Genomic DNA, 12,574 nt, shown 5'->3' with positions numbered 1-12,574 from the left:
TACATTTACATCCTGTAGAAAATTCTTGAGCACATTTGGCCATTGCTCCCTGTAGAGGTTTGTCTCACAGAAGGAGGAGTTCCGAAATGTGTTTTTTAAGACACTCTTTGGGGAAAAAGTGAATTTAAATTTAGTAATGTGGCATTATAGTCCTTGGAAGGAAAATTAATTTTATACTGTTGTTCTGACAAAGTAAGGGAAATGCACTCTCAAGTAGTGTGATCTAATGTTTTCCAGAATTTTTCTTCCCATCTAAAAGGAAGATTTTAAATGACGTTTCCCAAAGTATATTGTTGGAATGGTGGTGTCCCATGAGATGCTCCTTAAAAAGAAAAGGGAAAAAAAAAGGGAGGACAAAGGGGGAAAAAAATTATTTGGTTACATCTACTTGGAAATCCTCAATCCCTCTCTCAGACCCACCATCCCGTTGGCATAGCAACGCCTCTTAAAAGCAGCACAATAAAGAAGCCTATTTAACTTTGCTTAACACAACAAGCCCCACACAGATTAGACCATGGAACCCTTTTTCTCACGTGCCACCCATTCAAGGCCCTTGAGGCTAGAGCAGGCACGGAACCCACTTTAAGAAACACTGCCTTAGCCACTGCGGGAGGGGAGGCGGCACATCAGCCCCCACTTTCTGCCAAATGTTTTTGAAATATTCATCAATTAATTCATTTCGCCTACAATTCCTGTAACATTTGGTATCTGATAAAGAAATTTTAAACAAGAAGATACATTCAAAACTGGGAACCAACAGGCAGCAAACTGTCCCATCCACCAGCCGTCTATGTGTTAGAAGTGACTGGTTCCGCTCCCACTGTTTCCGCCACTTCTGGAACACCCCCCTTGCCACCCCCCCATGCACCCCCACCCGGTACTAGAGCGTGCTGTTCCAATCTTCGGCCAGTCACCCAGCTCTGCCCCTCTCCACCCAGCCTGCACGCTGGGAAAAATGGGCTGATCTTTTTTGCAAACCCATGAAGAGTAGATTCTGAAGAAATGACAGCGTTGAAAGCATTTTGGAGTTAGATTTCCCCCCAAAGCTTCATTGTTCGGACTCCTGGGTGGCTCGGTCGGTTAGGCATCTGCCTTCGGCTCTGGTTCCGGGATGGAGCCCTGTGTCAGGCTCCCTGCTGGGCAGGGAGTCTGCTTCTCCCTCTCCCGCTGGCCCTCCCCCCACTCGTGGCATGCTCTCTCTCTCTCTCAAAGAAATTAATAAAATCCTTAAAAAAAAATAAACTTCATTGTTCGTTGTTCATTGATTGCAAAATCCAAAAGGTGAACATGACAATATCTGGAAATCTGCCAACTGCCCCCCTTCAATGTCGCTGTCATTTCTCCCAAGCCCCCTTTCACGCCAGCAGCGTATCACACGACCAACTCCGGGGTGCCTTCCTCAGGTTCTAGCTCATCTCTGGGAGGTCACGAGTTTTTTGCTTGAGAAAACTTAAGGGGCTATAATGCATTTATAGTTTCTCCCTCCTCCCCACCCTGTGATTAACGAAGGAATGTAAGAGACGATGCCATTTATTCAAAAATAAATTTCCTAAAGGCCCTCTATGTGCAGTGAATAAAACAGCAAAAATCCCTATCCTAATGGAGCTGACATTTGAGCAGATGGCTCAGGCAGAGAAGTTTCCAGCTAATATGGTGGCTCTTACCGTCAAAACCAGTCCAAGAGGGAGGCAAATCTTTGCCTTTATAGGTGGCTGTTTCGCAAGGACGGGGTTCAAAGTTATGAAAATTGGAAGGTTCACACAGACTCTCCACGGCGCGTGAAAAGCAGCTCTCACTGGCGGGGAGGAGTTTAGGTCTCAGAAGGAGAAAGACCCTGGCTGAGAAATGGAGCTGGGGTTGCAGCATCCCCCCTGTGAAAACGGCAGAGGCTCCAGGCTGAGGACACCCCCAGAACCCACCCGCGAGTGGGGCAAGGGAGTGAGTGAGGTACTTACGTCAAGTCCCCTGCACAGCTTTGGAATCCCAACCTGATCCTTCACGAAGATACGTCTTGGGCCTTTAGAGAAGTTCAGTGTGTTTTGGGCCAGGGGAGGGTGGCAGTCAGGGACAGGAACAGGATTCAGGAGGACGCTGTCCCACTCGCTGGCCATCGGTCCGTCGTTGGCTGATGAGAGCCCAGTCTCCTCGGCCTGAGAGCTCAGGAGATGGCACCCAGGCTTCCTGGTCTCCCAGAGTGTGACATGGCCCTGTGGCCATCATTCCTGGGTTACTCTTCAGTTTGGGTAGAGCACGCTCTCCAGTGCTTCCTAAGAAAACACACAAGCGTGGTGCATTTTCTGGCTCTCTGTGGAAGACCTGTTTCGGCTGCAGCCTCTTACTCCTCTCCCTGCGCAGGGTAGGGAGGCTGGGGCCCCCACAGTCCTGTCATAGCACCCCCACTCCTTGAGCCTCCTTGTCCAGCGTTAACCACACAGGTGCGCTCCCTCCTCCAGGGGTCAGCGCTTGCCGTCTGCTGACCAGCACGCTCTCGCCCTACTATCTCTACTGATGCCCTCACTCGGGTCTTTGGTCAAATGTCACCTTCTCAGTGACACCTTCCCTGATGACCCCAACTTAAAATTTCAATCTTTCCCCCACACTGTGCACGCATCCTCCCTATTTTGTATTTTCTCCATAACACTTCGTACCATCTGGTATGGGTTGAATTGTGTTCCCCCATCAGAAAAGATGTGTTGGGGTGCCTGGGTGGCTCAGTCAGTTGAGCTTCCGACTCTTGATTTCAGTTCAGATCATATTCAGGGTCGTGGGCTGCAAGCTCAGCATGCAGTCTGCTTGTCCCTCTCCCTCTGCTCCTCCCCCTGCTAGCTCTCTTTCTCAAATAAGTAAACTCAATCTTTAAAATATATACATATAAATTTAAAAAAATACTGAAGTCCCAACCCCCAGTGCCCGAATGTGAACTTATTAGGAAACAGGGTCATTGCAGACGTAGTTAGTTAAATTAAAATGAGGTCATACTGGAATAGGGTGGGCCCCTAATCCAATGTGACTGGTGTCTTTATAAGAAGAAAGACATGTGGAAACAGGGACACACAGGAGAACACCACACCCCATGACCACAAAGGCAGCTGACATTTCAGAGTCATGGCAAAGAGGTGGCAATTTAAGCTCCAGAAGGTGGGGGGAGCACCCCAGGCAAGAGGGCAGGGTAAGAGGAAGGCCAAGGACAGAGTCCTGAGGAGCCCGGCAGGCAAGGCTGGGAGGGAAAAGAGGAGGGGTTGGCCCAGGACTCTTGGAGAGCCCTGAGACAGGGCAGGGGCAAAGCAAGACTCCCCCAGGGGCACGCAGCTGGGAGCTGGGGGGCCTGGACTCAACCCAGGCCAGGGCTCCCACACATAATCTGGGCCACATAATCTCGGAGCTTCCCAAAGTGGGTATTAGCATTATTCAATTTTTCTATAGAGAGAGGATTTCCATTCCTGAGTAAGTGGCAAGTGGCAAGTGGCGGACCCAGGGGGAGCTCACAGTCACAGCCTCCCCTCTCCAGGCCCGGGAGCTTCTTGCTGAAGGGGACATGGGGGTGGTCGTGGGGGATGTGGGGGTGGGAGAGGGGAGCTGTGGGGAGGAGGGAGGGAGCAGCAGCCACAGGAGAGGCCAGGAGGGCAGCTGAGATAAGAACCCAGGGGTTGGTGATCCCCAGCCAATGGCTTGGACCGAGGCCAGGCTGGAGAAGAGTAAGGGGTGCGCAGGAGGCCGGGACACGGGTGCAAGTGTGGGCCACCTCTTTGGAGAAGTTTGGCTACAAAGACAAAGTGCCACGCATGGTAGTAACTCAAGGAGCCCTGGGTGCGGAGGAGGGCTATTTTAAGCTGGAAGAAACCTGAGTGTGTTTCGGAGCCAGAGCCAGCAGGAAAGGAGCAATGGAAGGGGCCTTAAAAAAAGGAGTGGAGTGGAGAGGGGTGCCTGGGTGGCACAGCGGTTAAGCATCTGCCTTCGGCTCAGGGCGTGATCCCGGCGTTATGGGATCGCCCCACATCAGGCCTCCTCTGCTATGAGCCTGCTTCTTCCTCTCCCACTCCCCCTGCTTGTGTTCCCTCTCTCGCTGGCTGTCTCTATCTTTGCCGAATAAATAAATAAAATCTTTAAAAAAAAAAAAAAAGGAGTGGAGAGGACCAGCAGCCCCATGGGGCGGCAGGGTGGGAGGAGCACAGAGGCGGGAGGGCGCCCTCAGCGCGGGGACGGGCCACACTAAGCCCCTGGCTCCCGGCAGGTGCGCTGTAGATCTGGGGACAGAAGCGGAGGCGGCGCTGTCTGCTGGCGCCTGTGCCCTGTGAGAAGTAGGAGGCGAGGACATCCGAGCAGAGTGCAGGGGAGGAGGCAGGGCAGGGTCTGAGAGCGGGGTAAGGTTTGCCGTAATTCAGCTGGGAGACCGAGCCAGCTGGAGTGAGGGCCAGGCGTGGCGAGGGTCCACTGGGTGGCCATTCTTGGCGCCATCAGTCTGCCCGGGGCTGCGGTGTTAGCTGCAGGCGCTCTGCAGTCAGGTGGGAGTCAGAGTACTGAGAGCTGCCTCCCTCCAGGGCTGAGGTTCCACCGGGAGGGCTCCATGGGGGGAGTGAAGTCAGGAAATGGGCAAGCGCAGGATTGAGGCCTGAGCAGGGACTGGGAACTGGAGGGGCAGGAAGGGGGACGGGGGGGGGGCCCCCCGCTGAGGAATAAGGAGGACGTAGAGAGGGCGAGGTCAAGGGACTGTCTTGCAAATGTCGGAATGTGCAGGTTGAAGGCGTAGAAGGTGTGGCCACAGAGCACAGGAGCATCTTAGTCGGGGTCTCCGACCCAGAGGTTCTGAGCCATGTCCAGGCGGACAGGGACTCCCAGGTGTGGGGCGCCTTCCGGGCAGGAAGCGGGACCCCCAGGACTCTGTCTGCTGCCCCTCGGAAGGGAAGCCCTGTAGCCGTAGAGTAGGATGAGGTTCCTTTGTGCGTGTTTGTGTTGTATTGCTTTATTTCACCTAGGCAAGACGTGCGCGCATGGGGGGGGGTAAGCATTTGCACAATACAAGGAAGAGTGCTATTAAAAAAAATGATCAACGCAACCCCCTCCCAACAGTGGGTTCCCAGCCCAGAGGGAACCACATTCCCAGTTTCTTCTGAATGGAGGCTCCTTTCTTCCGAGGCAGAGGGAGGTGGCGGCTAGCTCGGGTTGCCTGTGTGGCCTACGGACAAGCCTTCCCCACTCGCTCCGGGCAAGGGCTCAGGCTGAGGCCTCTTCCCAGCACACCGGAACTGCTGGGGCAGGGACGCTCCTGGCCACCCACCCGGCTCCCAGGTTTTTTCTGCCCTGACTGCCAAGATAGCCCGCTCCCCGGCTCCCCACCCACTTGCCTGGATCCTAGCCCTCTGCCTCCTCACCAGCCCCTCTCCCGCCTTGCCTTTAAGTGGTGTCCTGCGGAGCGGCAAGCTCCGGCTCCTCCCATCTTGCCCCAAGGACCCCACCGAACCAGACCCATTCCCACAGCTCCGTGTTCTGGCTCCAGCAACATCATGGTCCAGAACTCTCTCTGCGGAGCCCCAGCCCCATACACCAGTTGTCCACCCGACAGCGCCCCTTCAAACTCAACACACCAGAACTGGACTCGTCAGCCCTCCGCTCTGCCTGTGGCCCCGATCTGCAGCAGCCATGAGTTTGCTTATGGCCGCCCAGCCTCTGTTCACCCCACGACTGAAACAGGCCTAGATTTGGTGAGGAGAGAGCCCCCTCCTTTGGGTCCTGTGGTTTGGGGTGTCTTGACACCTCCCCCCACACACACACACACACTATGAGTCGAGCATGTGACTGAGACCTAGAACATTCTATCCTCGAAGCATAGTACTTCAGGGGGAGTACAGAGTCAAACAGGCCCAGTCTCAGCTGCTCCAGGGGTTTGGGCTGACTGACCTGAGAGATGACCCCTCTCTTTCCTGATAGATTTGAACCTGACAGGCTATAAAGCCAACACCCGGCCTCACGTGGAGGCTGAGTCTAGTAACATGGTAACGTGCACGCCTACTGTGCGTTTGCTCTGTGGCAGGTGCCCGACATGCACGAATCTCATCCGTCCTAACAAAGCAACGCGCTAGCATCGCCCAGATCCCACTGCTAGTGAATGTGGGGCCAGAGCCCAAATCCGGCTGTGTGATTCCAAGTTCCTGCTCTGACCACTAGACACCCTGCCAGAGGCTGACAGCAGTGAGCAGACCAAGCCCAGAGGGAAGAGAAACCAAAGCCCCTCTCATCTCTGAGACCTGAGTCACAGCAGGCCTGAGGCCAGGGTGACCCCTAGGCTTTCCAGTTACATGGGCCATCAATTCCCTCTGCTCAAGCCAAATAGCCTTTGGGTTTCCAGTAAATTCAGACCCAAAAAGTCCTAACTGATAACATGTCACCTCGGTGGGTGGCAGGCATCTCCACCCGCTCAGTAATTCAGCACAGGAACTAGGTCCTCCCCTCCTCCTTCTCCTCATCCCTCACATCCAACTCGTGACCAAAGCCTGAACCCTGAATATCACTTGGATCTGTCCCCTTGCTTTCCACCCTCATCCAGGCCATTATGACTTTGCCGGTTTTGGGGCTTGGGGTTTTTTTGTTTGTTTTTTAGATTTCATTTATTTATTTGAGAGAGACTGCACAAGGAGGGGGAGCAGCAGAGGCAGAGGGAGAAGCAGGCTCCCCGCTGAGCAGGGAGCCCGATGCAAGACTCGATCCCAGAACCCTGGGATCATGACCTGAGCAGAAGGCAGACGCTTAACCGACCGAAGCACCCAGGTGCCCTGACTTTGCCGGGTTTTGATCATGGCCTCCTTGCTGTCCAGCTTGTTCCCACCCACCAGCTTCCCTCCCAATCCCCTAAGATCCAGATCTTGCCATGTCACTTGGCAGCTTGAAACCCTCTAGATACCTCACTACCCCAGGGTAAATTCCACTCCCCTCCAGCCACCACCCTTCTGGTCTCATCTCCCTTCACAGCCTGCTCTACCTACCCTGCTCATAGGACACCCCCAGCCCCATAGCCTCCGCACCTCTGTCCAGAATGTTCTTCCCCTTCTTCGTCCTGTGAGGGTCTACTCAGGACACCACCTTCTCTATGACGCTCTCTGCTCTTGACCCGGTTGACTCTGGGCATGACTCATTGTCTCTGTTCACTTCAGTTTTGTGGGCAGTGCTCTTTATGGGACTGTGAGCTCCTCGAGAGCAAGGGCTCTGTGTCATCACCTCCTCATTACCCCCCAGGTCCCAGAGCATGCCTGGCACAGAGCGGTCACTCCGTAAATACTCGTGGAAAAGATGAATAAATGAAGTGTTCCCAGGAACAGGGTGGGCGGTTCTGCACTTCTTCTCTGGGGATGGTCGGGTTCGGGGGGAGAAAAATAACATCTCATGATAATTACAGGGTAGAAAGCCTTGCATCTATGGACAAGCACATTACCTGTTTGATCCTCACAAGGAGACTGTTGCCCCCATTTTATAGATGAAGAGACGGAGGCTCGGGCTGGTTTACAACTAGAATTCAGTGCACACACTCACAAACCCACTCTCATTCCAAAGCACCCCGGGTTAAGGCTGGGCTGTGATTACGCCCCAGTACACCCATCGAAGGAAGTGGTGTTCTTGCCCACACTGGCCACTGGGGGGCAGCCGAGTGCCGGCGTGAGCGTCACTGCGGCCCCACCTCCCACCCACCCTTGGAAAGATTTGGCTCTGGGTGTCCAAGGGGAATAGTCGCCACTGAGGAGAGGCCAGGGCAGAGGGGCCATGGCTGCGGTTGCTCTTTCAGGATCAGCTAGAAAGAGTTCAAAGTGGAGGGAGGGTGGGAGCAGGATACCACTAATGCCAAGAGTCTAGAGCTGAAAACAGACTGTACACTCCACACTCGCATTACCAACGTATTTAATAACAAGCCACAGGAAGTGAGGGATAGGGCATTGCTGGGGCACCCAAGATCTCCAAATGGACAACACCGACCCATAGCCCTCAGCAGGGGACAGGTCACTGGCCTGTCAGACCACAGCAGCCCGGTATCAGAGATGGGACAGGGGCGGCACTCATGTCGTCGGAGGCCCGCAAGTCAGGGGGCGTAGGCAGCCTCTGCACTGAGCACCCAGCGTGTATGTCCACTCCGGCGCCCCGGACGTGCAGCAGCTGCTCGAGGGGCTCGCTCATTGCTGGAGCGCTGACCTCCCAGCCCCACGTCCACAGGCACCGCAGGAGGCTGAACAGAGCAAATGAGAGGCGGGGCCGGGTGCCAGGATCGCAGGTGGAGGCCTCAGCACAAGCCAGCTTTCTCCCAGACTTGTCTGCACCGCTCAGGGATCAAAGGCAGCAGGAGGAGACAGACCACGCAAGGCTCAAGAATCTGTAACAGAGAGCATCCCCATCTTTGCTGAGGAATGGACTGGAGAACCCCCGACAGCCCTGTCCAGCTCGCGGTGAAACTCATGAGCCACAGGAAGGTTAAGGCAAGTTCACCCGTCTGGGGCCCCAGCCTTTCCCTCAGGGACAGTGCAGGCTAATGGGGCCTGCTGGGGGTCCGGATGCCCAGCCTTACTCCACGGCGCTAAGACCACGGCCACTCCCCCACCTGTCACTCCCAGCTGCAGCCTAAGAGTTGGGAAGACAGCAACACTCATTCCCCAATTTTCTAAATCTTTTTCCTCCCCACTCAGTCGGACAGCCTTGGCCAGGGTCAGAGCTCCACAGCAAACATCCCAGTATCTTCCCTCAGGAACATCGAGGTCCCTGGCACAGGCCACGGCCCGGCTCTCCAAGCACTGAGCTGATGGGACAGCAAAGGCAGGAAGCTGGATAAAGAAAGCCTTTGCCTACCCCCTCGGTCCCCCGACTCCAGCAGACACATGACAGTGGGGGCAGGGCCCTTCCCTCCACCAGATCTCTCTACACCCCTACCGCCAGCCAGACTTGAATCCAAACGCCAATACAGAAGTCACCCCCCTCACCTCTGATCCCTCTGCTCTGTCCCCTTGGACTGTGTTCCCTAGATACATACCCCGGCTGACCTTCTGAGCCCACCCCCCCACCTTGCGGTTTAGGCCAGAGGAAAGCTGAGCCCAGCTGGCTGGGGAACAGCTGCCGGCAGCTGGAAGGCTGTACCCAGCAATGAAAGGCTATCTAAGAAGGCCGCTGGGGAAGAAGTGTCAAGAGGGAGGCAGTAACAGGGGGGTTTGAGCTCCAGTCCCAGGCACCAAATGCCCAATGAGGGTGTGTGTGTGAAGGTTCATTCTGTCACAGAGAGAGGTCATATTCTGCATCAGCATCTCGAAGAGTGGTGGGAAATCAAGGAGGACAGAGCAAGAGGAATAACCTGAGGAGGGGCCTTCTCGCTCAGGGACGCCCTCACCCGCTGAGCTCGGAATCAGGAGCCTCAGGCTTGGGTTCCGCTCTGGCATTCACCGGAGCATGTCACTTTCTTCTCTCTGAGTGCCCCCATTTGCAAAATGAAGGGTTCACAGTGGATATGGGAATTCCTCTATCCCCGCTGGGGCAGGAGAGAAGAGCACAGGGTGGAGAAAGGGTCAAAAACCAGCAGAATGTTATCAGGCAAGCGGGCGAATGAACCTGGATACAAGAAAAGAGGGCATTCTCACCTCCCGTCTGACACGCAGCCAAAGGAGGTGGACCGTGTCCCCCAGGTCCGGCCTGCTGCCCTGATGCCAGGAGCAGTCACACGCACATGCCCCTCACTGCCCTGGCCAGCCCTCTCTCCGAGGGGGTGGCAGTGGTGTCCCTGAGGTGAGAAGTCTGCAGCTCAGCAAGGCCAGTGTGGCACAACTCCCTGGGATTAGTGCTAAACCCTGGGCTGCTCTGGGCACGGATCACACGTCGTCAGCTTCACAGCTGCTCGGCTACACCCTGCCCACGCCGTCACCTTTCCCTCACCAGCCTCCGCTCACGTGCACTGACTCCCTTCTCAGAGGGAAGCTAGGACCCTGCCTCTGCCCTTGGCAAGCCACAGGTCAGAGGCATCCCCAAAGAAGAGCCCCACAGAAGCCCCCCCGGGACCCCACGGGTACAACACTGCAGAGGAGAGACAATGCCCAAGCCCTGTGGCTCCACCCCAGGTGGCCTTGGCCTGGAATTACCTTGTCTTTAGGCCACCCAGGCCCTTCCCTCCAGATGGTCCTTGTCCTTGGAGAGACAGAGGCAGGAGAGCCAGATGGAGCCCCCACAGCTGGGAACCCTCAGCCCCAGCTTCCTACAGCAATGTGCTCATGAGGCCCCCCAGCTGTCAGGAACCCTGCCATCCACCACCTTCCCACACATACCGCAGAGCTCCCTGCTCTGGGCCACCACTGCCACCACCACCCCCACGCCAGAACAGGGTCTGAGGGAGGGGGGACCCACCACACCTCCCCATTCCCCAGAATCATCGAGGCCCCTGGCTCTGCCATAAAACAGGACCCACACTCCCATCTCTGCCTCCAAAGGGAGGCCGCGGTGAGGAGTCTTACTCAAATCCCTGTCTACGGACCGGCTTCAAGAAGGAGAGGAGGAAGCCAAAGCCAAAGGCCTGGGTGGTCCGAGTTTCTGTGGCAGCGTCTTGTTCAGCCTCCCAGTGGCATGGGTCGTGCTAGGGCAACGGCAGAGCGGGGCCTTAGCTCCAGGTGACATTGGGGCAAAGCGGGAGTCGGGTTCGTGCAGGGAGGGGCCCCAAAGCACACTGTGGCCCCTCCAGACGCCCCCCCTCTGATCCGCCCTGCCTCCCCCTCACACACGGTGACCGGCTGTTCTAGAAAAAGGACGCGGGTGGGGCGCCGCTGCAGGAGAGACACGAGAGGGTAGCAGCCTCTTCCCTCAGGTCTCGGCACACCCAGCGTTGGCAGGGTCCACCCGGTGGTCGTGCAGAGCCGAACCCGAGTCTCTAAAGAGCTGCCCCCTGTTCTCACCTGCGCGGGCGCCAGCCTGGGGGTCGGGGGGAGGACGCGGCACCTGCGCTCCGCAGCAGCCTTCGGGCGCCCAGGCCTGGGCCGCCTGGAAGCCGCGACCCTCGAGCGCAGGGACGCCTAGGAGTCGTCCTCGCCTCCGCTGGCGCCGCCGGGCTCGGCCTCGCGGGACGCGCGCCGCTCGCGGACCAGCATCGCCGTCAGGCCCTGGGCGCGGAGGAGGAGGCCACCGCCCAGGAACAGGACCCCGCAGAGCACGAGCAGCGACAGCACGCCCAGCACGGCCGCCTGCACGACGCGCGGTCCCTCGGGGGGCTCCGGCGGCGCCCCCGACTGGTTGCAGCAGGAGCTCAGCCAGGTGGCCGGGGCCGCAGCGTCCGCCTGTGAGCCGTTCATGCTGTGGCGCCGGCTGCCCAGATGTGCGCGGGAGGGCCAGATGTGCGGGAGCCCTAGCCGGCAGGCGGGCGGGCCCGGCTGCACAGGGGAGGTGCCCGAGGGGCGGATCCCAGGCGCCGTTCGCTCCCACCCTGCGCGCAGCCTCCAGGCTCCTCCAGCGGGGACCATCGCCCAGACTCCTGCCGGGGTATTCTTTCTTGTCCCAAAGGCCTCCACACCCACGCGTGGGAATCCAGCCCATGCATCCAACCAGCCAGACCCACGGTCAGGTCCCGAAGGCCTTTCCTCTCCCTTGGCAAAGGAAGTCAAGAGACAGCACCTCCCTCAGAACTGAAAAACTCTTCCAGACCCCACCCCAGTGTCTGGTGGGTGCTGCCCGGCTAAGCAGGACACAAGACAAGCAAGCATTCCTAGGCTGTCCCTGAGCCAAAGCTCAATACTGCCGGGTGGCCCAGGGGGCCACTGGAACAGGAGGCAAATGAGCAGCCTCCAGGACCTGAGGGGTGTGGATCCTTACTCCTCCATTGTCCCTTCTGGGCGCCCCTTGGAGTTGGACAAGCAGCCGGGTGCCTCCTTGGGCCGGCAGCAAGGAAAGATGGAGGGTAGGGGGAATTCAAGTCCTACCCCCATTCCTTCGCTCAGACCCCAGAGGTCGAGTTACCTACTGATGAGAAAGCAGATTTGAGTCACCAGGGCTCCTGTCCTGACCTTGAGTAGATCAGTCCCCCACCTCCGGGAAATCATAATGCCAAAATGTTGGAAAGGTTACTGTCCTGTAAACCAAGGGGGGGCTCACTGCCAGCGGGGTGTCCCATGGCCAACCTGGGGTCGGGGTGGAGCACAGTGTGGCTGCAGGAAAGCAGAAAGTCTCAAAAAGCTGGGATGGAGGGAAGACCGTCCTGCTCAGGTCTCCTGAAAGACAGCAACCTTGAGCTCTCTTTTTAAAAAGTAAGTCACAGCCAATAAACAACTCTATCAGCCAACCAACCACTCAGAAGGGATTAGCTGATGGCTAGCTTGGGAGGAAAAGAAGATCCCCAGACTGCAGCAGGCCAGGTAGGGATTACACACCATCAAGGACTTGCTAGAGACGGCCTTCCCCATCTCCAAAGCCTTGAGAACCTCCTGAGTCCTCCCAGTGCCCCAGAGATCAAGGGCAAGACTTCACAAGATCTGTTGTGAAATATCACGGGGCCAGGGTGGCTTGGAATGGGAAAAATGTGCACTTCCTGGCCATGCTGGCTACCTGCGCCAGGACCACAGGCAAGACCCTCCCACCCCCA

General features: G+C 57.0%; 1 protein-coding gene across 3 annotated transcripts; it reads right to left on the bottom strand.

Moving 5' to 3' along the window:
- Window positions 1-7,872: 7,872 nt before the first annotated feature.
- SMIM41 (small integral membrane protein 41) lies at window positions 7,873-12,541 on the bottom strand. 3 transcript variants are annotated; one of them, XM_034646196.1, is made up of 4 exons: window positions 10,899-12,541; window positions 9,600-10,582; window positions 9,317-9,490; window positions 7,873-8,350 (listed from the first exon to the last, which is right to left on the bottom strand). In XM_034646196.1, the coding sequence occupies exon 1, from the start codon at window positions 11,457-11,459 to the stop codon at window positions 11,016-11,018; it is 444 nt and encodes a 147-aa protein (XP_034502087.1). In that variant the 5' UTR covers window positions 11,460-12,541; the 3' UTR covers window positions 7,873-8,350; window positions 9,317-9,490; window positions 9,600-10,582; window positions 10,899-11,015. The 3 variants fall into 3 exon arrangements, with proteins under 3 accessions (XP_034502087.1, XP_034502086.1, XP_034502085.1); XM_034646195.1 differs by having other exon boundaries at window positions 9,317-10,582; XM_034646194.1 differs by lacking the exons at window positions 9,317-9,490; window positions 9,600-10,582.
- Between the last annotated feature and the right edge of the window lie 33 nt (window positions 12,542-12,574).

Source organism: Ailuropoda melanoleuca, chromosome 16 (assembly GCF_002007445.2).
Source record: "Ailuropoda melanoleuca isolate Jingjing chromosome 16, ASM200744v2, whole genome shotgun sequence".
In the NCBI taxonomy this organism is placed as follows: domain Eukaryota; kingdom Metazoa; phylum Chordata; class Mammalia; order Carnivora; family Ursidae; genus Ailuropoda; species Ailuropoda melanoleuca.
The sequence above is the reverse complement of the archived record's forward strand: the minus strand, read 5'-3'. Positions and strand labels throughout refer to the sequence as shown.